Raw genomic sequence first — 23,884 nt, 5'->3', positions numbered from 1 at the left:
ATCAGATTTCAGTGAAGCACAGTCTTTGGAGGGCCATGTATGTGGGAACCATATGTCACTCAAGGAGAACAGCTAGTCTTTGGAAGCTGGCTCAAGGGATTTCTGAATTGCTAATAAGTGATCTGTAACACAGCAGAGAGAATATTAAGCAAAGCCCTGAGGAAAGGTCTTCCTCTGCGAATGTGTGTGTGTGAGAGAGTCTGCAGCTTGTTTGTTTTTGCCTTTGTAGTGATTCCTGCATGCTGAACCTTCAGGTAATTCAAGTAGTAGACTAAGTTAAAACATCAAGAAGGTCAAAGAATGAAAAATGAGCATGCTTAGTGTAATTAGGAAAGATGAGAGCCTGTTGTGGAGGTCAAAGCAGATAAAGAAAATAAGATATTACTGCAACATGTAATACAGTGTAGAGAGAATGGGATGGGAGAATGAGAAGGATGAAGCTGCTGCTGTAAGATATGGGCTCAGAGTCAATAGGAGGACCTGTCAGACAGGCTCTAGGCGTTTAAGTCTGAAACTGCGATTCAGAAATCCCTGTCAATCCATTGCTTCCCTCCAAAAATGTCTCGTGTGCCAGAAAGCCCTCTTGGTAGCTAGAGGTCTCAGTCGCACCCAAGCCCTGACCTGAGCTGGGCTTCTCCTTTGCACTGAATGGCAGGCCTCGGTTATTAAATGGCACAGTTAGGCCCCTGTACGCCTTTTGTCCTGTCATCCTTGTGCTTTACAGCACAGCAGGACAGCTCAAAGGAGCTGGTGGTAGGATTTTGGTAAGTCCTGGAGAGGCTGGGGCTCCCCAGCTCCCCTGCCTTGGCTGCTGTTGCTGGTTTGAGGGGCTTAATGCATCTCCCTTCAGTTATGTATAGGTCTGTGTGGGTCCTGGGCTGGCAGGCCAAGAAGATCAGCTCCATGTTTCGGTTGTAAAGAGGAAGACTCGTGGGAAGCTGGCTTCTAAGTTAAACTGACATTTTCAACGAAATTTGTGCTGGAGATGAGGATGACATGCTCTCCCAAAAGGCTTGCACAGCCTTCTAGGGCTTGAACAGTTAGCTTCCCTAGACATCTGTTGTCATCCAGAATAGTGAAGAAAACCCACAAATGAACTGAGTACGCTAATAAACTTAAAAAAAATATAGCTTTTAGTGCAATAGATGCCTATACTTAAAGGAAGAGAAAGGTCTCCCCTGTAACTTGGCAGCTTTCAGGCCTTCTGCTGAGGGCAGGTGGTCCTAGGGACCTCATCCTCTAAATATATCTCCTGAGTTCCCATGGATGCCCATTTTCCCTGGCAGCCAAGACCCATGTCAAGTACCAGCACTGCTCTGGCATGCACAAAGGCAGCATATCCTTCCTGCGGGCTGGTGCATTAGTGTGAGTGATGACAGAGGTATTAAATACACCGGCAGCAGTGGCTGTCCTTCCAGCCTTGGCAGGTAGGGCTGTGGCGCTGGCAGCCCCTCTCCAAGGAGTCCTCCTCAGGCTCTGCATTGCAGAGGCAGGCACAAGCATCCCAGCACTCCCACCTTGCACAGTACTTTCACCAGTTCAGGGTCTGCCTGCACGGTGTCAGTGGGCTTGCCTGCTGCAGGGGGGCATGTGTTATGCTCATGTGGAGTGGTGCATGATTGTTACCCCAGCAGCCAGGCAGAAACGATTAATGCCAGACTTCTGCCTTGAGGCGGGTGTCAGCTGGAAAAACATCGCGTTTGGGGAAAAAGGGGAAGAAGAAAAGAAATAATATTTTTTTTTTCCAGAATGATTTATCACCAGCTGTTTGAGCCTGACCAGATGTCTGCAACGCTGGAAGCTGTCTTCAGGAAGAGGGATTTATTTAAAGAGGTACAAAACTTTTCACAGTGGGCTACATTTGCAAAAGACGGGCCCAAGTCAGAAGCTGTAAGGTGCATCCTTTAGCTGCCTGGCTGAGCACTCACTTACGTGTGTGTGCAGCTTGAGCAGGTCCCCCTTTCTTCCCTATTACTCAAAGAAGCAGTTGCCTCTGGTCTGAGACAAGTGAAGGACTTCAGGAAGTAGAGGGATGGAGGAAAAAAAGAAGAGTGCCCCCAGCTCTGCAGTTTGGTATTTACGAGGAAAATTGCCTTAGCCCCTGTTGGTATTTGATATTTGTATCATGGGATAACACACTGAAACTGCTTTGGATGCTGGTGTCAGAGCCCAGGACACCCCTGCAGAGGTTAAGCTGCTGCTGTGTGCTGCCTGTAGCGTGACTCCTGCAGTTACCATTGCAGCCTGGTGTTGCCCAGCCAGGGAGGGTTACAGCATCACCCAACCAGAAACTCCTCTCCCTAGGGAGGGCCCCAGCCTGAGGCTGCTGCTATAATTGAAAAGGGAGAGATTGAAATGTGATTCACAGGGAGCTCTGTCCTGGCAGGTTGTTAAAACATGCTCTGAGAATGTCTGCTGAATCACATCCCCTAAAATACTACACCAGAGCAAACAGCTAGTACCTGGCTCCAAGTGAGGTACTGACTTCTCTGAACTGAGTAAACTGAACCCAGGCAGAGGCTTTGCTAAAAGCCCCAAGAGGATTATACAGTTAAGTGAAAATGCTTCAGGCTAACTCTGGGGTGGGATTTAAATGCCAGTGTAAGTTGGGTGTATCAATACCTAATTTTAGAAACTAGGTTTCTGAAAGAGATGTCCTTGTTCAGAAATATGTCTGCCAGACCTCTACAAGAGCAGGGGGAAGTAAACCTAAGTCTCAGATGGGATTTACAGTAGCTGTCAGGAGCACTAAGTCACAAGGAGGTACCAACTACCCATTTGAGGCACCTTGAGGTCTGAAGTCATGCAGCACCCAGAGCACCCACACCTCCATCTATGGGGATGTCATAGAACCACGGAATGGTTTGGGTTGGAAGGGACTGTAAAGCTCATCTCGTTCCAACACCCTGCCATGGCCAGGGACACCTTCCACTAGACCAGGTTACTCAAAACCCCGTCCAACCTGGCCTTGAATGCTGCCAGGGATGGGGCATCCACAGCTTCTCTGGGCAACCTGTTCCAGTGTCTCACCACCTTTATAGTGAAGAACTTCTTCCTAATATCTACTCTAAATCTATCCTCTTTCAGAGTAAAGCCATTCCCTCTTGTCCTATCCCTAGATGTTCTTGTAAAACGTTTCTCCCCAGATTTCTTGCAGGCCCCCGTTAGGTCCTGGAAGGGATGTCTGAATACCCCATTCTCTCCCTGGGAGAGGCTCCAATGTCTGCTCCTGGAAAGGAGGGGCTTCTATTTATCCAGTGACTAGGAAATAAATCTCAGTTTTATTTCTAAAACTAACACTGCAAGTGCTTATCTCAGGTGCTGGGTAGCCCCTGTTACTATGCACTGTGGGTAGCCTGTCTTTAATATGTACCCCTTGGATGTGCCCTGCCTGTGGCCCCATCTCCTTTTGCTCCTGTCCAGTGCCCATGGCTGGACTTGGTACACTGCTTGCCATGTCAGGGGCTGTTGATGAGCCCCATTACCAGCCCCCAGATCTGCCCATCGTTGTTTGTTCCTGTGGGACTGCACCAGTTGGTGGGAGCATGGTCTGTGCTGGCACCCCCTTTGCTCCCAGCTCCCTCAGCTAATAGCTGAGGCCACTCCTAGCTGCCACACAGGGAAACTGGCTGTCCAGAAGGACTCGGCCTTGGTGACCACATCACCTGGCACAGGCTGCAGCTGACAGGTAAGATGAGGTAGCTGCTAAGCAGAGGACCTGCACCCCTCAGGGGAGCCCAAGATGGAGTGGCACCGGGGCACTGTCCCAGTCTTGGAAGATTCCCCCATTGCAGGAGTTTAGATCCCTGTCAGCCTTTTGGTGGTAGCCAAAAGGGATGCTTGGCTAGAGGCTGCCATGCCTTTCCAGTTGGCTAGACAGGGCCATCTCTCCTGACCAAAATCCGCCCTCCATTTCAGAGGCTGCTGCCCTCAGCCATGGCTGCAGGTCACCCTGTGGCACTCTGGCCTGCGGACACCCCAGTAAAGCCAATCTACCCACAGGCCTGCAGAGCAGGGTGAAGTGGCTGAATGGTTTAATGATTCAGTCTATCACATCCCTCCTCAACTCACTGGTACATCATCCTCAGCTCCCAAAATAACAGCCAAATAGAGAACTTTCATGGCTCAGTGACTACAGCTAACGGCTGGTGTAGGACCTTGGGATGAGCTACAGCTAACATATCTCAAAAACAGCTTCTGACAGCTGGGGTGAATGGCTCTTCCTTCAGCTCCCTAAGCAGGAGCTCCATAGGCCTGTGCATTTGAAAACAAAGATACGCAGTTCTGATCCTGTCATCCACTGAGAGACATGCCATGTCTGTATTTGACTGGTGATTACTCTGCCCATGTTTCTGACCAGTCCTGCTACAATGGATGCCTTGCCCCCCACAGACACTCTTGCCTAATGTTCACCAAAGGGAACACACATTGAAAATAACAAAAGCTGCCCAAACCCTCCCATGAAATGGTCTCAACAAGCTTTCTAATTCATTAGCTGGAAGCGATTTTGAAACTTTGATAGCCCACCCCCTCAATCGACTTCCTCTGGCAAACACAAAGGCCCTGGAAGGCTCCACCAGGCAGGAAGCATGGGCAGCAGGCCTACGGCAGCAAACTGTTTAATGACAGGGTGGTTGTGTGAGTGACTGTCATCTGTGAGAGGAGGATGTTTTCCAGTTTGTCCTTGGCAGCCACAGCTTTGCTGGAGGATAATCACATTGTGAATATAGGGAATTTCAAGAACTTCTGCCTAAAAGCTTTTGCTTTTAGGCATTTCGAGTGATGGGTGCTCTTTGCAAAGACCAGATTTGGATCTGTGCTTCCTTGAAGTTCAAGGAGGTCTGAGCATTTCTAATCAGGAAAAGTAATCCCTTTAATTTCAAAATACAGCTTTTCATTTCAAAATACAGTCAACAACAGAGGTTTGACAAGATCTGCAATTTATGGGCAGTAATCATGAATATTTCTTTTGTTTTTTTACTGTAATGCAGTTATCCTAGTACCTGTGTGTGCCTAGTGAAATGCAAAATGGAAGGTAAACCATACAAGAGCGGAAGCTTGGGTCCCTATGAATCGTTGTAGGTCTACAGCTTTATGCCATTCATGATGAAAACACATTTTTCATACTGAGAAGCTTTAAACTAAACCAAAAAAAGCAATTTCAGCAGCAGCATGTTAATTATTAACACTAAATATATGAAGTGGGAAGTATTTAGCAGCTTGGCCCACCTACTGACACAGATACCTGCATAGACTTACATTTAAAAGCTTGCTCTACTATGGCAGAGCTTCCTCTGAAATGTAACACTTCCAGAAAACACCATATTCTGCTGAAAATGACACTGGTTTGTTTCAAACAATCAGAAGACACTAAGTATTGTTTATCTGCTCCCCTTACAGCTCCAAAGGATTCTGACTAGTGAAATGCCCAAGCCCTTCATTCAGTTTCTTACTCCAGAAAGAAACAACCCTGCACAGTACAGCACTCTGTCACTTGCTGTTGAAATGACATGCTGCTGTTGCACACCAGAAATGGCCTGAAAACATAAAGCAGCACAGAAAGTGCTTTTTACCAGCTAAGCATTCTCACCCAGACTTCTGAAAAATTTCATTAACTGGTGCATAACTAACTAATGAAAAAAGTCCTCTGTTATTTAGTATGCCCATGGCTGTTCAATGACTAGGTAGCAAACAATAATTTTCTTTGCTGTTGCTCTTCTGACACTTTTGAAGTGTCAGAAGAGGAGAAGAGTATGTATTTGATGGCATCACTGAAATGCAATATATCTTAATGTTCATCTGTTCTTCTACTGAGGAAATGTCAGAGGTTAAGTGTAGGTCTCTGCAGGGAAAGAAAAGCAGCACGAAACTGATGGTGCAAAGAACTAAATGGAATTACCACCTACAGGTTCAGGTGCCCCTGCTGAATTAAAGTATTTCATGCAGTTCCACCTACAACTGGTCTGTACCTTCACCATGTGCAATCTTACATTCATAATACAGCTTTGTTTCCTAAACCCAGGAAATTCTACCCCCCTCCATGTCTCGGGAATGCTTATTTTGGAACCCACACACTGAATATTCATCCACTCTCCTGAAGTACTGAAAGGGTCAAATTAATATGAATACCACAAAATCAAGCCCTTTCTATTGCTTTTCTTCTCATTATTTCCCCAGTATTTTGTCAGTGGAAATTATAGGTGAAAATTAAGATCAAAATCATAGACAATATTTTGTGTCTAATATTGCCCTCTTTAGATTATAGACAAAGATCTGAATGCTTCAGTTAGAACTATCAGATAGAATCACAGAACCAACTAGGTTGGAAAAGACCTTTAAGATCAAGCCCAACCATTACCCCAGGATTCCCAACACAACCACTAAACCATGTCACTTGAGGGCCTCATCTACATAATTTTTGAACACTTCCAGGGACGGTGATTCCACCACATTTCTGGGAAGCCTGTTCCAATACCTGATCATTCTAATATCCAATCTAAGTCTCCCCTGGTACAGCTTGAGCTGTTACCTCTTGTCCTGTTGCTTGCTACGTAGGAGAAAAGACCAATTCCCACCTTGCTACAACCTCCTTTCAGGTAGTTGTAGGGAGCAATAAAGTCCCCTCCTGAGCCTTCTCTTCTCCAGACTAAACAACCCCAGTTCCTTCAGCCATTTCTCATGATACTTATTCTCCAGACCTTCACTAGCTTTGTTACCCTTCTTTGGACCCACCTAATAGGCATATTAAAACTAGCATGTGCTCCCCAGTTTGATGGGTTCAAGAACAATGTCTCCTTCATTTTTGCACACAGAAGGTCTAAGAGGAATTGCAAATAGTGCACATGCACAAACTGTCGTCTTCTGAACAGCACACAGTGGGCTAGAAACTGTCATCCATGGACTTCAGTTCTCGTGGTGCAGCTGCTGTGGAAGCTAGAAATATTTAGTGAAAATCACAAGCTGACTCTTGCCTTTCAGACTTTCCGCATTAAACTTGCTTGCTATTATGGGTAAGGACATGAGCATCACATTTGTTCCTTGCCTTTGCTAGTTTTGCTAACCAGGCAGAGGGGTGGCTATAGAACAGAAACTCTTACTGACATGTTATTGCTCAGCTTCAGTTTTAAATGTTATATTTTCAGTTAATCTTATGGAAAAATAGGAGAAATGGCCAAATCACAGTCCTCCTAGTCCAGAATTTCTGTTCATTTCTGCAGATGTCAGTAGCTAGTCCAGCCCCCATAGAGGGACTCCATCACTGGGATTTCTCTGCCATGAATAAACCAAAGACATGAGCTTATTCAGAAATGGCTAATCAAGAGTAACATTATCTTGAGGACACACCTTGGTTACCTTCAGAGACATGAGAATTGGAAGGCTACCCCATCTTCCCCTCCTGCAAGGAAAAAAACTAAAAAAGCCAGAGTTCTGCATTTTTGTTTTTCCTGGCATGCAGTATGGTAAGGCAGAAGTAATTAAAAGAACATACGGAGAAATGAACAAAGTTGCCAACCCTGGCTGCTCAAACAGCATTGACTATCCAAATCCTGAGAGGTCTGCACAAAGAGGCAATTGCACAAAAGCTGTCCATTAAGGATTTTCAAAGTAGAAGAGCTTGGCAGAAAATTGGGGTGGTTGTTTACTAGCTTGGCTTCCAAGTCCCTTCCTCCTAAATCCTATTCGGCTTGGAAAATCCCTTTCACAGAAAAGGCTGTGAGGAAGAGTCTAATCTTCAGGCAATCCTGAGGGGCTACCTCAGGCTGAAAATAAATAAATGACCTAACAACATAGATGTTTGAAAGCTCTTGCTTGCCGTATCGACTCCTAATGTACTGCTGCTCATGTTTCTGCTTTCCTACAAACAGATGGCAAAGCAGAGTCAAGTCAAGAAAATCCTGGTGAAATAGGAGAGGTTCTAGGTGCCAGGAACAGGTGTCTCCTACCTCTGTCTTGAGTGTCCCTTATTCTTACACATCCTCAGGCCAGATGCTTTTTTCCACCCATAGATCTTGGTGGTTATGCTGCTGGGGAGGGCGCAGCACCAATCTCAAGTCAGTACTTTTTATTTTTTTAGCTACCAAAATATAACAACTCTGATGCAAAGGAATTTAAATAACTCTCTCTGTGAAGAATATGAAGGCTCTCAGCTTTTAAAAATACTTCTGACCTTTTTCAGAGAAACCAAATCTGATGCAAAAGTAATCTCATGGGAGCAAAGATTATGAAGATAGCTTTACATGAGTTGTGAAGAGTATCAGAAGGAGCAATTATCCAAAAAAGTCAATTTATTTCCACTTAAAAGTAGATTTTAGTTCATGTTTAGTCCTCTTACAGGACTTCAAAGATTTTTCTGGTTTTGATTTTGCCACAAAACATTGGTAACTATTTTTCTAAGAAACATGATTTTGAAAAAGCAGGTAGTTGTGAGGAGGTTACCTTACCCAGCTAGTGAATTTTGCTTTATGTACTGGAAATAAAAGGCATAAAATACAGAGCCTCTTCATAAAATAGCATTTCCACTGTAGAGAAATGAAGGCAACCTTGAAACCAGACTAACAAAGATTTTATTAGGTTTCATACAGCAGGAATGGTTTGGCTCCAGGTCTATTTAATACAAACTCTGAAGGTTTAAATCCCACTGTATTACAAGAGCATTACTCGCTCAGAGTTAATGACAGATCCCAGTTGCAGCATGACCCTTTCTGCACCCAAACGAGCAACTTGGCTAATAAGACAGCTCTGCAACATTACTTTTATGGCACTTGAATCCTGGACTTGGCATCCTGATTAAGATGAATAAAAATGTCAACAATAACACCCTGTTACAGAAGCACAACACCTTCCCAATAGATACCAGCATTCTACAAGTGATACTTCTGAACACTTACTTTGTGAGTGGTGTCTCTAGTAACCCACCTTCAATACTACTGATTGCCGCTCAAAGAGAAATTCCTGTTTCCAACTCCCCATATGAGAGCAGAAAGCAGAAAGCCTCAGGAAGAAAATGAATTTTAATCTGTGACAGAAGTTTTATGGAGAAGAAGGAAAAACATTTTTAGAAACAAAGACCTCAAGACATGATTGAGGTGGCTGTGCCCAAGCCTTTGCAATTCGATGCACTGACACAGTGCATTCTATTTCATGAATGCATGAGGACCATGTTTCCCACACACACTATCCCGCAAAGTTCTTGTCTCAGAGGTGCAGCTTCGTCCTCTTGGTAACTGTGACATTCAATAAAGGGCCAGATACTGCAACTGTGAGGTATTACAAGTGGGGATGCTACTGCTTTATGCGCTTGTTTCTGCCATTCAGGGAAGCTGCTGAAAATCCCCAGAGGATCACAGAAAACGGTTCACATACCTCTGGGAATAGGGGGTGCTGAACCTGAGCCCTGGTTTTGCAGCCTGGAGGGGAAAAAAAAACATACCTCCCTCAACTCCCTATTCTGATTGTTTAAATCAATGTAGTGGTCAGAATGCACCAGTCCTGTAAAGTACATGGTAAAACCATAATGCTCATGGATCACAAATAAAACCCAGATCACATACAGGTTTTAGGTGTAGTATTTCATAAGAAATCAGAAATACATGTTTTTTTTTTTTTCCTTCCTAAAATCAAATTATAAGGCCCTAGACAGGATGATCCTTCCTGGATTGCAGAGGGAATCAGCAGAAGCCCCAGAGCATGACAGGAACAGACAGTGAATGTGGTGCAAATTTATTTTTAATGTTGCTGCTGTTTACAGCAGCCTACTCCTCTTAAATACCACTCCCTCCTCTTCCTGTGCTGAGACACTGTTTGCTTAGCGTTAAAATACAGGCCTTAGGGTCTATGTGTCAATATAACAAGCAGCTTGATTCTAGAAGAAAGTTTATCCAAAACTGAGAAGCAGCAGTGTTCTCTGGAGGAACAAGACTAATAATAATTGGTAGGATTTTCTTCTCTGTAAAATCAAACCCTAGTTGCTGCAGTGCATCAGTTTAGACTAGACTGATGGAGTAGGCAAATACATCGACTTTGTAGCTCTAAAGCCTATCTATAGATAGGAAAGATACGAAATGGCAGCTCTAATACTGTGCCTGTGTCAAAACATTAGGGAGTCTGACTATGAGCTCTTGTTGTTCTGCATCCAGAATTAGGTTATATACGGATGCTCAGATTTTGCCTTGTTAGAGAACATTTTGTCAAAGACATCAGCAAAAATGGAAGTTGAACAATCTGGAAAAAAAACCATGGTTTTGGTGTTTTGGTGGTGGGTTGTGTTGTTTTTTTTTTGGGGGGGTGGGGGGTGTGTGTGTATGTTTTGTAATTTTTTTTTTTTTTTAACTAGTGTCTAGTTTACTCTTCAGGAATAGATAAAGAGCTGACAGCAGATGCAGTGTTGAACAGTATCTGTATAGCTTGCTTGAGATTACTGTGAGAATCTAAGAACTCCTCAAATTTTCCAGCCTTCAATTTTCTCTGTGGAAATAAATGACAGAAGAGAAAACCAGTGACATTTTAAAGTCTCTTTGGAAAGAAAGAATAATTTAGAAACAGCATTATTATAGACTGTAACACACTTATGAACAACATGTAATACAAGCTTTTTAATAATATTTGACTTAATTACCCAGATTACTATCTCTTCGGTATTTCATGGTTATCACTTAACACCTTCAATTTACATTCTTAAATAAGTTACTGTGTAAATAAAGTACGCTCAGAGTGCCTGTATTTGGACAGTACTTACATTTAATTACAGATGATCTGGATATGTTTATAGGTGCAAAATACCTTAAAATTGTTTACAGGAAATAAGCTCAACTAGCACTAACCCTGGAATCTAAATGTTCACAACAGCACCAACAGCAGCTCAGCCATTTATTTGAACATGCGTTTAAAAATGTTACTTTGGAATGCAGTAGAAAAGAAGTTCAAAGAAATGCCAAATAGAGGGAAGCACAAAAGATCAAAACTCCATAGCCGCTTGGATCAATAAAATATTAAAATGCAGTTCTTAAATATAAGTACTACACCAAGTAGTAGTCTGGTTGGTCTTAAATGGTGTTAAAGCCCTTATTTTCTATAGGAGACAGTAATAAGCATTTTGCCTATTCAATCCAATCAAGATTTAGGCATCGTGCTATAAAAGCAAACATATCTGACACTTCTTCTATAACTTTAGCAGTTGGCTTTCCTGCTCCATGCCCAGCCTTGGTGTCAACATGGATGAGAAGTGGATTGGTTTGTTTACGGCTTCGGCCCACAACATATTGCAAAGTAGCAATGAACTTCAGTGAATGAAGAGGGACCACACGGTCATCGTGGTCTGCTGTGAGAAGCAGCGTAGAGGGATACTGGATGCCATCTTCTTCTGGTAGTTTGATATTGTGAAGCGGAGAGTACCTGAGAAGAGCACACAAATCTTTACATATTTTTTCCTCAAGATCCAACAAGAAGGTCGTCTCATACTGAAATCATCGCAGTAGCATTTGATAACACCCAGAATACTACAGTTTTCAGTTGCATATATCAGAACTGCATTACTGGCAACTACTGATGGTGGCCACAAAACTCTGGCTCTCAAGTGTGAAGCAAGTACATTTTTTTAATTTCAGAGAAGCATATGCATACACCACCTAGAAATGCCAAAAATATCAGGAATAGGCAGTGGGGAAACTGAGGGAACACCATGCAGGAAACAGAAACAAGAGCTGTAAGTTTTCCTGCTTTTGACAGATTACTTCAATACTTATCCGCTGAACAATGAACAATCTAACTTTCAAAATTCCCTTTCTTTGCAGGAGAATGTGCATCTTTTAGCTACTGTAACTTAACATAAAAGGTGTATCTACATACCTCAACAAAAAGTACCCTCTAGTATTAGAAATTAAAGGTAAGCCACAAAGAATTCCATCTAAACATTTCATACTTCATTTAGACAAAGCTAAACCCACGGAGAATTTTACATACCTTAAATCAAGAGTAAGATACTGTTTTCCCCCCTATTTCATGACAGGAAATACAGAAGGAAATTTTGCTTTATTTTTGAATGAATTTCTCACTTGCAGGACTACCCAGGAAGTAACTCCAAATTATGTTTAAGAACACGTGACAACATTTGAATGTCTAACCTAGCAGATCCCTGGCTTCCTCATTTTCATCTATGGAACAATGTAAGTGAATTTTCAGACTATTATATGTTTTGAAAAGAAGTTAAATGACAGCCACTACATAACACTATTTGCCTTAATGTATTTTTTGAGTGTCTGTAAAGGTATTGTCTAAGCAACATTAAATATAAATATTCCTAAATTTGATAAGCAATTGCCAGCTATTGAAAAGGAGGGAAAGAAGGAGGTGATCCTGCCCCTTTACTCTGCTCTCATGAGATCTCATTTGTGGTATTGTGTGCAGTTCTGGTGTCCTCAACATAAAAAGGACATGGAACTGTTGGAACAAGTCCAGAGAAGGGCCACGAGGATGATCAGGGGACTGGAGCACCTCCCGTATGAAGACAGGCTGAGGAAGTTGGGGCTGTTCAGCCTGGAGAAGAGAAGGCTGCGTGGAGACCTCATAGCAGCCTTCCAGTATCTGAAGGGGGCCTATAGGGATGCTGGGGAGGGACTCTTCATTAGGGACTGTAGTGACAGGGCAAGAGGTAATGCGTTAAACTTAAAGAGGGGAAGTTTAGATCAGATATAAGGAGGAAGCTCTTTACTATAAGGGTGGTGAGGCACTGGAATGGGTTCCCCAAGCAAGTTGTAACTGCTCCATTCCTGGCGGTGTTCAAGGCCAGGTTGGACAGAGCCTTGGGTGACATGGTTTAGTGTGAGGTGTCCCTGCCCATGGCAGGGGTGTTGGAACTTGATGATCTTAAGGTCCTTTCCAACCCAAACTATTCTATGATTCTATGATTCTAAATATTTCAGATTCTGCCATATAAGATGTTTCTAAAATTATGCATTGAGATTTTGTGAGTAAGCATGTGTTTAAGTAGGTATGGAATGACTCCTTGCTGCAGATGTATTTATCACAGAATGAATTTAAAACTTTGCTTCTACTTTGCCTCTTCACAGTATCTGAATTTACAGATGTGCAAGGAAATTTCAGTGTCCAAAATCATGAAGATTGTTTGGAAAAGAGTTAATCTTTTATCTAAAATCTAATTTATCCATTGATAAAAACTTATGAAATGTTAGTTGTTTCATGCACTATATTCACAAAAATATGTTTTCCATGGAAGACTTAGATTAGACAACTGAAGGTTTTGAAACAATCTAATTACAATGGTCCCACCTGATCATCTAGTATTTGGACTTGACACTGAATTCTAATTTTTATCTTTTTTTTTTTTAATAACCTTTCCAGACCTCTCAGCAAGGAGTTAGGAAATGAATGAATACCCTGTGACGGCCATTTAATTCTTACAAATAGATCCCGTTCACATTGTATAATATAATTCACAATGGTGATTGTCTCTCCCCATTGTAAAAAACACCATTTACGTAGCAGTTCACCTGAGAATATTCTGTTGTGACAGCCTAAAGGAGTCATTATTCAGAAAGAAAACCTTACAAGTTGGTAAAGCTGTGTAGAACAAGGTCTTTGAAAATATGACCAGTTGACTCAGCAGGGCTTTGAAGATAATCTTTCATGCGAAACTGACTTGTAAGGAAATGCTGCATTCCTCAAATCTAGTGTGGGAAAGGACGAAGTAATTCTTAGACTAGATATCGAACATGACAACCTGAAACTGTTCAGCAGACTATGCATTTTAACAACCACAGAGGTATTTAAAGGCACTTACTTGCACAGCCATTCAAACTGCTCTTTACGGTCAGAGCAACCATAGTCAGTGGTCCAAGCATGGCCAATAGTGTACTTGTGGAACTTGAGCATGTCCATCACTCCCACTTGGGCAATAGCACAACCAAATAGGTCAGGGCGCTGATTAGCACAGGCAGCTTTGACAGGAAAACAACTCTATTAGCATTAATATCTTAAGGAATTAAGCTCAGCAGTGAAAGGTCCACTGCCAAGTTCATGAAAGACCAACTTTCAAAAAGTTATGTTTTATAAACTCAGTTACTTAAAAACAAGAAAAAGAAGAAAAACTGTAAAGTTAAAACAATGTGAGAAGAAATATGGATTACCATATAACACCTGGAACAAAAAAACTTCAGTACAAAGTATCTGATATAAACCCAATTGCACTGGGAGAAGACTGCCAGGGAATACAAAATCAAATAGACTTTTAAGCAAAACCAAAAGCAAATATGCTGACAAATAAAAATTATAACTCCCAAGATGACATGTTCAAAATTCCTTAAGAGCAATTTCCCTGTTCTTCAGGCACCAAACATGCTGTTCTTTGAAAATCGTCTTCCAAACTAGCAAACTGGGTTTAAAGGAGAAATGCACTTTTAAAACGTGATCTTTGGCCTACTGAATTGAAGGCTCCTAAACCATTCACTGTCTAACCCGTTATTATTAACATCAACAAAGAAAAGGGCATTAAGGAACTGATGAAAGTTTTCTTCTATGATTACTATGTAAACCCATATGAAAATAGTTTTGATAAAAGCATACTACAAAAATCAGAGGAACAGCCTCATCTTAATAGAACAAATTACTTTTATATGTTCTTTTTTTTTTTATGGCCTCCATCTTCCTACTACTGGAAAGGACAATTTCTTCAAGAACAATGCTTGCCTCATGTATTTAAAAAATAACCACGGCCCATCTAGCTAAGTGTTCAGTTTATAAGAGTGGCAATTAGCATGTGCTCTGGGAAAACGCGTAAAGCAACTACTGGGAGATACTTCTGTACATTTTCAGCTTTGGAACTAGTTGTTTAGGTTTTCCCTGAGTTAGTTACCTGCAGCCATCCTTTTAAAACAGCCGTCAAAACACATATCCTCTGTAAATACATCTAATTCCTTTCTTAAAGTTTATTCATCTAGCATTAAGTCACAAAGATTCCATCTATTTCATACTTCTTTTACAAAAAGCTACACCTAGGAAGAATGTTACATTCCTTAAATCAAGAGATCTAGTGTTCATCATATCCTGTAGCAATAGGTTATAGAACCTCAGCCTTCCCCAAATCCAGGGTAGCCAGTCTCCTGATAGCTTCCAGAGGGGGCCTATGTTGTTCCTAGTCTGTCTTTTATTTGCTACGTACCTATAGAATTCCTTCCTGTTATCCTTAACATCCCTAGCCAAGTTTAATTCTAACTGGGCCTTAGCTTTCCTAACCTGGTCCTCAGCTTCCCAGACAACATCCCTGTATTCTTCCCACGCCGCCTGTCCTTGCTTGCACCTTTTATAAGCCCGCAGGCAGGGAGCACGGCTGCTCACCCCTGCCCTCTCTGCTCTGGCAGGTCCTGAAACTGTTACCACCCCGCAAGGTGCTGAAGCGCAGCAGGCACAGGATCCTCCAGATGCACGTGCCAGCCTGTCAGAGTTGGTGGGTGCTGCTGGACAAGGAGCCCCCGGCCTCCCGCCAGCTACTGCTGGGGATGTGCCTGGGGTCCCAGCGCCCCATGGCTCTGCCCGGGCAGTGAGAGGGGACTGGGGTGCCCAGACCCCTGGTCCACAGCTGCGCTCCACTGCTCTGGGCAGCACCGATGCACTCTTCTGTTTGGCCTTTGCCTTAGGCTATTTCAAAACATGCGGGAGCTGGAGGAAGAGGCCACCAGCAGGACCCAAGTGGGGCTGCACGAAGAATAGATGGAGGTGGATGTGAAGGTGGAGGAGGTGATGGAGGTGGATGTGGAGGAGGACGAGGCGATGGATATGGACTGATGAGTGGTAAGGTAGCACGTGCCCCCCCATCCACTGCTGGCAGTGACAGTGGGTTGGCTGCTGCCGTGCTGGGGCTGGGGGTGTGTGTGATGGCCCCACTGCAGGGACACGGTGCCCGGTGGCCTCATCCTGGCGGCACAAGCGGCACCACTGCGCTGCCCTGCGCTGCCTTTGGGACACGCGAGCCGAGTCTGATTGCATAGAGCCTGGCTCCAGCCCCAGCCAGGGCTGAGCCCTGTGGCAGAGTCCCACCCTACCCAGTGTGTGGCAAACACAATGACCATCAGTAGCCTCACTGAAATGACCTTGTGCTGCTTGTTTCCAGGGCTGGTGGAGAGGGAAGTTTTCATGGTGCTTGAAGTTTCGTTTAGAAGACCTCCTGTTTTCTTTGAAGATTGTTGTTTTTTAAGAAGATTGTTCATTTTTCTGTAAGAGTTGTCATTTTTGATAGAATAGGTGTAGTTTTAAGAACAAGAGTTGTACTTTAAGGTAGAATAGTTGTAGTTTTAGGTAGAAGAGTTGTATGTTTGAGAAAAACAGTTGTTCTTTGTTGTTTAGTTTATTTTTTGTTGTTTTGTAAATACATTTCTTGACATTTTTCTGACCCAGTCTTTGTATTTACTGCGATCGCACGTGGCTTTGGCAGACAAGTGGTTTCCACTGTGCCTGGGATTGTTAGGACCCAGGTGTAGGACCTTGCACTTGGCTTGGTTAAATTTCATGAGGCTGGCATTAGCCCACCTCACAAACATGTCGAGGTCCCTCTGGATGGCATTCCTTCCCTACAGGGTATCAACCGAACCACACAGCTTGGTGTCATCGGCAAACTTGCTGAGGGCGCACTCAATTCCACTGTCCATGTCAGCGATGAAGATGTTGAACAAGACCGGTCCCACACCGATCCCTGAGGGACACCACTCGTTACTGGTCTCCAGCCGGACATAGAGCCATTGACCACAACACTTTGCGTGCAGCCATCCAGCCAGTTCTTTATCCACCAAGTGGTCCATCCATCAAATTGATGTCTCTCCAATTTAGAGACAAGGATGTCATGTGGGACATTGTCAAACGTGTTGCACAAGTCCAGGTAGATGACATCAACTGCTCTACCCCTGTCCATCAGTTCTGTAGCCCCATCATAGAAGGCCACCAAATTGGTCAGGCAGGATTTCCCCTTAGTGAAGCCACGCTGGCTGTCACCAACCACCTTGCTGTTTTTCATGTGCCTTAGCATGCCTTCCAGGAGAATCTGCTCCAAGATTTTGCCAGGCACAGATGTGAGACTGACTGGTCTGTAGTTCCTTGGATCATCCATTTTCCCCTTCTTGAAAATGGGGGTTATATTTCCCTTTTTCCAGTTATCGGGAACTTCACCTGACTGCCATGATTTTTCAAATATGATGGCCAGTGGCTTAGCAACTTCATTTGCCAGCACCCTCAGGACCTGCGGATGGATTTCATCAGGACCCCTGGACTTGTACACTTTCAGATTCTTAAGATGGTCTCAAACCAGTTCCTCTCCTACAGTGGGCCCAAGGTCTTCCTTCTCACAGTCCCTGCATCTGCCTTCCAAGACTTGGTTGGTGTGGTCAGAGCCTTTGGCAGTGAAGACCAAGGCAAAGAAGTCATTCAGAACCTCAGCCTTCCCCAAATTCAGGGTAGCCAGTTTTCCTGAGAGCTTCCAGAGGGGGCTTATGTTGTCCCTAGTCTGTCTTTTATTCGCTACGTACCTATAGAATCCTTTTCTGTTATCCTTAACATCCCTAGCCAAGTTTAATTCTAACTGGGCCTTAGCTTCCCAGACAACATCCCTGTATTCTTCCCATGCTGCCTGTCCTTGCTTGCACCTTTTATAAGCCTGTTTTTTCCTTTAAATTTTCCTCAGCAGTTCCTTATCCATCCAAGGGGGTCTCCTGGCCCTCCTGCTGCACTTCGTTCTGGTTGGGATGCAACACTCCTGAGCTTGCAGTAGGTGGTCCTTGAATATTAACCAATAGTGCTGGGCCCCCCTGCCCTCTAGGGCTATATCCCATGGAACCTTCCGAAGCAGGTTCCTGAAGAGGCCATAGTCTGCTCTCCTTAAGTCCAGGGCAGTGAGCTTGCTGCACGCTCTTCTCACTGTCTTGAGGATCTTGAATTTGACCATCTCATGATCGCTGCATCCAAGGCTGCCCTGGAGCATCACATTTCCAACGAGCCCTTCCCTGTTGGTGAGCACAAGGTCAAGCACGGCACCTCTCCTTGTCGGCTCCTCTATTACTTGCAGGAAGAAGTTGTCTTCCACACAATCGAGGAATCGTCCCACCAACAGATATGAGGGTGGTTGAAGTCCCCCATGAGAACAAGGGCCTGCGAACATGAGGCTGTTCCTATCTGTCTGTAGAGTGCTTCATCCACAGATACCTCTTGATCAGGCAGTCTGTTACAGATCCCCACAGTAATGTCTCCTACCACTGTTCTTCAATTCCAGTCTCTATTGCTTGATTTTAATCTGTTGTCTGGTTATTTTACAAATTCTTCTGCTTTTTTTGAATTTTAAGAAGTAAGAGCACTGGAATCTTCACATACCTACTACAATGGATCCCAGAATCCTTGTCTTTATTCAGAGCTAATCACTGTACATCCACATGTAGGCACAGTCTTTCCCAAATTATTCTATCTCTCTCCTCATTTTCATCCATTGTGAAAATGGATCATTTATTCCCATTCTTTGCCTCCTGCTAACCAGGATATTGTTATGACACGACCTTGTTTTTTGCTCAGCAAGAACTTTCTTGCACAACCTTATGCAAGGGATCTTGTCAGAAGCTTTTGAAAATCCAAGAATAACTCCTCCCCAAGATCACTGTTAAAATACACTGTCTGACAGCTCCTTCCAATAGCTCTAATAGATTTGCAAGATGTAACTCCAGCCTGCTAAATTCTTCCTCACTTGCCAGCTATTACTTACTGGTTTCAGCTGGTTAGCCTATTAGAAAAGGCAGCTTTACTCATGTGCAGCTTGTGGATCACCATGAACCATTTAAAAATTGGCATTAAACTTGCCCCCTTCTGTTCCTCAGATATTCAGGCTTAGTAGTCTGCAATTTCGTATCAGAGCTCACTTGGATCTTGAGTGTTCACCATCTGGTCCTGGCAACTCACTACTTTTCATGTGATTGATTTACTCCAAAATCTCTTCCGCTGTTGCTTCAGCTTGAATCAGCTCCTCAGTGTTCCCCATGAGGAAAGACTCTGGTGCAGGGAACTCCCCCAGCTCCTCAGGAGGGAACATCAATATAAACACACAATTTAGTTTTTCTGCTCTGTCACTATCTTTCCTCTAGTACTCCTTTTACACCTCACTTGATGTATATGCTCCACAGATCCTCTGGCCAGCTTCCTGCTTCTGATGTACATAGAAAGCTTTCATTGCTAATGTTTATAATGGAAGCAATTTGCTCATTAGTCTCCTGTAGTCCATCAATCTCTCTCAGGGTTTATGCTCTACCCCATTTTCTACTTTTGAACGTGATTTCTGTTTTCTGAAGGATGCGATTTTACTTCTGGTCATCTCTGTTATGAAGCTATGCTAACTCTTTCTGGTTCCTTTCTGAGCGATTTTTGAAAGATATATATGGCACCTTAAATGGCTGCCGTGTAAAAACTCTCAAAAGTACTTTTGATCATATCCCTCTCCTTCCTGTTATTTCCTTTTATGAACATAAATTATATTCTGGTAGGAAAAAAAAGCCAAAACAACTACTGTATAATGTTTCATTTTAGCACTCTTTATTGCAGAGTGTCTCTTGAAGCACTGTGTGTTGCTCAGGATTTCATAAAAAATTGCTGCTCCTAGTTCCCTAACTAGTTATTTCAGTAAGAAATCATTTATGGAGACACTCATCCATTTCCACTACACTCCTTAATTAGCCATCATACTTAGTTATATGCATTAATAAACTGTAACCTGGAACAGAAATTTGTGAATTTTACTTCCCTACATTTACTTGGAGCTTTAAAATTCAGTACAAAACTAAGATTTCAAAACCTCAGATCTGTTTGTCTAAGCAAACATCAGAGGTCAAACTGCATTTGCATGAAAGAGGTTTTTAGCTCACAGCTGTGGCACTACTCAGCTTGGGGATCACACTGCAGGACAAAGAAGTCTTGTTTTGCAGTTGAATGAAGCAAGAGCTGAAGGCTCTGCATTCCTCAGAGACACCTCCTGTTAGTCTGACTAAAAGGAAACGGTATTTTGGGAGAGTGACAATAGTCTTTCTTCCTTGTCACTTTTTCTTTCAGTAAATGAGAACTGAGAAAATCTGGGAGTGGGTCCTTCCACCTAAAGCAGGAGTTATGCTCCCTAGTGCTGCATGAACAACTATTGCAAAATTTAGTTCTGCTTTGATGAAAAACCACTTACAAGAATTTATTAAATTCACCTAATTCTACCCAGTCTAGGAAAATCCCTTTCTGGCTCATCAAATGCATGGAAATACATGGATTGTAATCCATCTACGAGTAAAAGAGGTTTCTAAAAACAGAATTTTCAGAGCAGGGAGGTCTAGATTACTAACACCTGCCTCCTACTGGAATGAAGTACACTCTGCAGATGTCACTTGCCTCCCCTTACCTAACTAAGGAGCCCAGCTGACTTGTTCAGCCAGAAACACAGGGGTTTTGGTGACTAAAGATGGCTAGGATGAATCTCATCCTGAGTGAAACAAAGTCCATATAACCAGAAGACAGTGTTTTTGGAAGCTATGTAAAATGTTGGAAGTTTAACTGCATTTCCAATTATATATTTACACTCACATAAAATAGACTTGTGCAATGGTGTGCAAACCCTTTAATCTGTTACCATAGCATTCATTTCTACTGGTGCTCCTATTTAGAATGCACAAATAACTCCTGCCACGTCTAACCAAGTAGTATATAAGCAGAAATCAAAAATTCCACTTTACATATACTTGCTATTTTAAAAATAAGAATGCAGGAATAGCCAAGATGACTTAGATCAAATATCTGTATGACTCCAAATCCTGCTTCTTATGCGGGATGCTACTTCACTGAAAAATAAAATCAAATAAATAGAGCCAGTATTCAGTGGCAGATAAATAGGAAGGAGTATAAAAAGAAGAGCAAGCAAAGAGTGGGCCTAGTAAGTCTCCTCATTTTCTATAAATCAAGTCATTTACGGACTTGAAATGCCTTTTTTTTTCTTCTCACGAGTAGCTCAATTCTGTCATACTGTCACATGCGTTTCACGCTATTAAAAAAATACAAACCACAGTATTACTCATTTGTGTTCCCTTCTCCTTTCAAAATGGAATAAAATCTCCCTTTTTCTTCCACTACTTTCAGACTGAGGGATTTAAGAGAAACTCATTTTGTAGTTCTTTAAATATTGCTTAGACTGTGAGACATTTTTCTGTTTAAGAGGAGACTATTAATTTCCTTGGATTAAAGAACATGGTAGTGAATTACATGTGAAAAAGATGCATTTATAACAAAGTGCTACAACTGACAGTTCCTCAAAAGCTCATGACTTCTTCAGGTAGCTGTACTTGTATTTTACATGTCTCACCAGAGACATTAATGATTTTATTTGTGGGCATGTTTTAACTATACAATGAAAGCAGAGCCAGATTGTTACATGTCCCTGTTTAAGGCTTTAATCACAGAACTGTCATGTTTTCATTTGCCCTCTAAGAACAAGAATTTATGACCACAGAAAGAATGAGTAAGAAACTCTGCTGAAGGATCACAGGACATGGGTTTCTGGCTTATGCTACAGATAACACAAAGTTCCTGATTCTACATTACAGATTTCTGGTTACTCAGTAATTATTTTGTAATAGTTAGCCTTAAGAAAGAAAAAACTAAAAAAAAACCCAAATGTTTTTTAAGCATTCTTACTTATTGTGTTATTCTACCACAGGGTTAGCTCTACCGCACAAGACAGTAATTTTAAGTATGGCTTTTAACACTCAGCCTTTGCTATAGATTGCAGAATCCCAGTGTCCTATGCAAACACCAAATGAAGTACAACTGTATGTGTTTACACCTGGTATAGACAAATGCACTGATATTCTGGCAATTTCTGAAAAGAGGATCTGGTAGATTTTTGTGTGGTTACTTTGATAAACCCAGTACCAAACCCAGGAAATACACAATCAGTTCTTACCAACTAATAGGCCCCCATTTGAGCCTCCATTAATAGTCAACTTCTTTGGGGATGTGTAGCCTTCCTTGATGAGGTATTTGGCAGCACACTGAAAGTCATCAAAGCAATTTTGTTTGTTGGCCAAGATACCACCTAGCACACAAATAAAACAAACTAGTTGATACCATAAAATCCATTTGATACCACCTCTTCAGAGAAACATGCATGCAAAAATACCTGGGAACAATTCCAGTTTCATGAACATTTTAATAATTGATGCAGCTCAGAAAGACAGCAAAAATGAAAGATTCTTTCAACAAAGAGAGGGTATAAGATGGTTCTGTCAATACCACTAATACTTTCAGAAACTGAATAATACATACCTATACTGTGGAATGAGTGCCAGGTAATGCTTCTAATTAAAGCTAAAAGCTTTGCATTGCAAAACATATACAAAATGACCACATACAATCCACTTGAGGCTTGATTTAATGGGACTTTAACAGCGTTAAATTCAGTGACAGTTTCTTATGGCAGTAAAGCCTCAGCTTATAAAATAAGCTATATAAAATAAGCACTTCTAATTTCCTGGGCACAGAATATGTGGCTGACAATTATTTTTTGATTAGTTGCTTTCTAATCAGATGATATATAGCTATGATCAAACAGGGACTTCGGAATTGCATCTTGGTTTGAAATTTTATTAACTACCAATATGGAAATGCTTAAGATGCTGCCATCCTGTTAAATAGAATTCCAAACATGACGAGACGTATGAGCAATAAATCATGACTGAAAATGTAGGTCCAAATGATATCATCGGATATCATTCAGTTCTCAAACCAAAAAATTTTGCATGGAGGGATGTGAAAGGAAAAGCATGGTTTCCCCTACAATCTTTCAGCTATTTGAGCAGAAGATTATCAACCCACAACACACAGTTGATCAGATTTCACGATCTTCCCATTTTAGATGCCTGTTTGGCAAGATATAAAACTGGCTTCTCCTTGAAGGTTATCCTATCTTAAGACGTGTTGTCTTCTTTCTGAGGCAATTATATGCTAGTAAGAAATAGGAACTAGGAAGAATTTCCTCATATGCCTATAGCAAAGGCTGTGGTCCAGGCAGGTAAGAGGAGCTCAGTGGATGCAGAAAGGGAACTCCAGTTCCTTCTACTTTAAAAGCTGGATGTTTATTCGAAGCTGAGGTTCCCAGTGTCACCCAGGAACCTGTGGGACAATTAATTCTACTCTTAAATAAGTCAGCTGAGCTATAATCTGGAGGTTTGTCTATCTCCATTGTTCATCCAGTGACCCTAGACACCCTATTCACACTGGATGCTTCATTTCTATGTTGCAAAGCTTTGGTAAGGTAACTCTGATACCTGGTCATACAAATCACAAAGTAATCTTCAAATGTGTGGCAATAAAGAGGAAATAAATCTTACTCTTTACTCAAAGTTCTGGTTTGGTGTTAGGTAAAAATCCTACCTATGCCATTAAACCTAAGTAAACAGACTTCTGGAGTTAACAAAACCCAGATACATCTCTTATTATGCAACTGCAACAAAAGACTTGGGTCAAAATTAAGCAGGAAATAGGTGGACCAAAGAAGCATTATCATATTACAATAAATTTTATTAAAACCTATTACAAACCAATCAGAAAATTAAAATTAATGAAGGATACTTCATCTTTAGCAATAATATCCTGTATCTGCAAGCATATATAGCTTCTATTTATGAAACTATTACATATTTAACTCAATTGTAAGGAAATGACCCAGACAAAAAGTTACCACACATGAAATAGTAAAACCAAGATGTAATGATCTGGGAATACTATTTTGTTTCATAAAAAGTTATTATGGATTAGTCCCATAGCAAATTGCTGCATCATAAACACCACTGTGCATTTTGGTGCATTTGCCTTGCTGACAACA

At 42.1% G+C, this 23,884-nt stretch overlaps 1 protein-coding gene and 1 long non-coding RNA gene across 2 annotated transcripts in view; one reads left to right on the top strand and one right to left on the bottom strand.

Moving 5' to 3' along the window:
* Positions 1-10,715: 10,715 nt before the first annotated feature.
* The window catches only part of PREP (prolyl endopeptidase), a 100,401-nt gene continuing 87,232 nt past the window's right edge, over positions 10,716-23,884 (bottom strand). The window contains exons 13-15 of the mRNA XM_061460197.1: positions 21,965-22,096; positions 13,796-13,952; positions 10,716-11,391 (exon numbers count right to left, since the gene is read on the bottom strand). Coding sequence (XP_061316181.1) covers positions 11,097-11,391; positions 13,796-13,952; positions 21,965-22,096 — 584 coding nt within the window. The 3' untranslated portion in view covers positions 10,716-11,096. The remainder of the gene's footprint in view (positions 11,392-13,795; positions 13,953-21,964; positions 22,097-23,884) is intronic.
* On the top strand, positions 11,562-23,032 carry LOC133272748 (uncharacterized). Its single transcript, XR_009744547.1, has 4 exons — positions 11,562-11,701; positions 11,790-11,881; positions 12,005-12,161; positions 22,916-23,032. It is a non-coding gene; the product is annotated as an uncharacterized LOC133272748 (long non-coding RNA).

This window comes from Pezoporus flaviventris, unplaced genomic scaffold, assembly GCF_033815535.1.
Source record: "Pezoporus flaviventris isolate CSIRO_AGI_PZ_B2104156 unplaced genomic scaffold, CSIRO_AGI_Pfla_v1 ptg000031l, whole genome shotgun sequence".
NCBI classification, from domain to species: domain Eukaryota; kingdom Metazoa; phylum Chordata; class Aves; order Psittaciformes; family Psittacidae; genus Pezoporus; species Pezoporus flaviventris.
The sequence above is the reverse complement of the archived record's forward strand: the minus strand, read 5'-3'. Positions and strand labels throughout refer to the sequence as shown.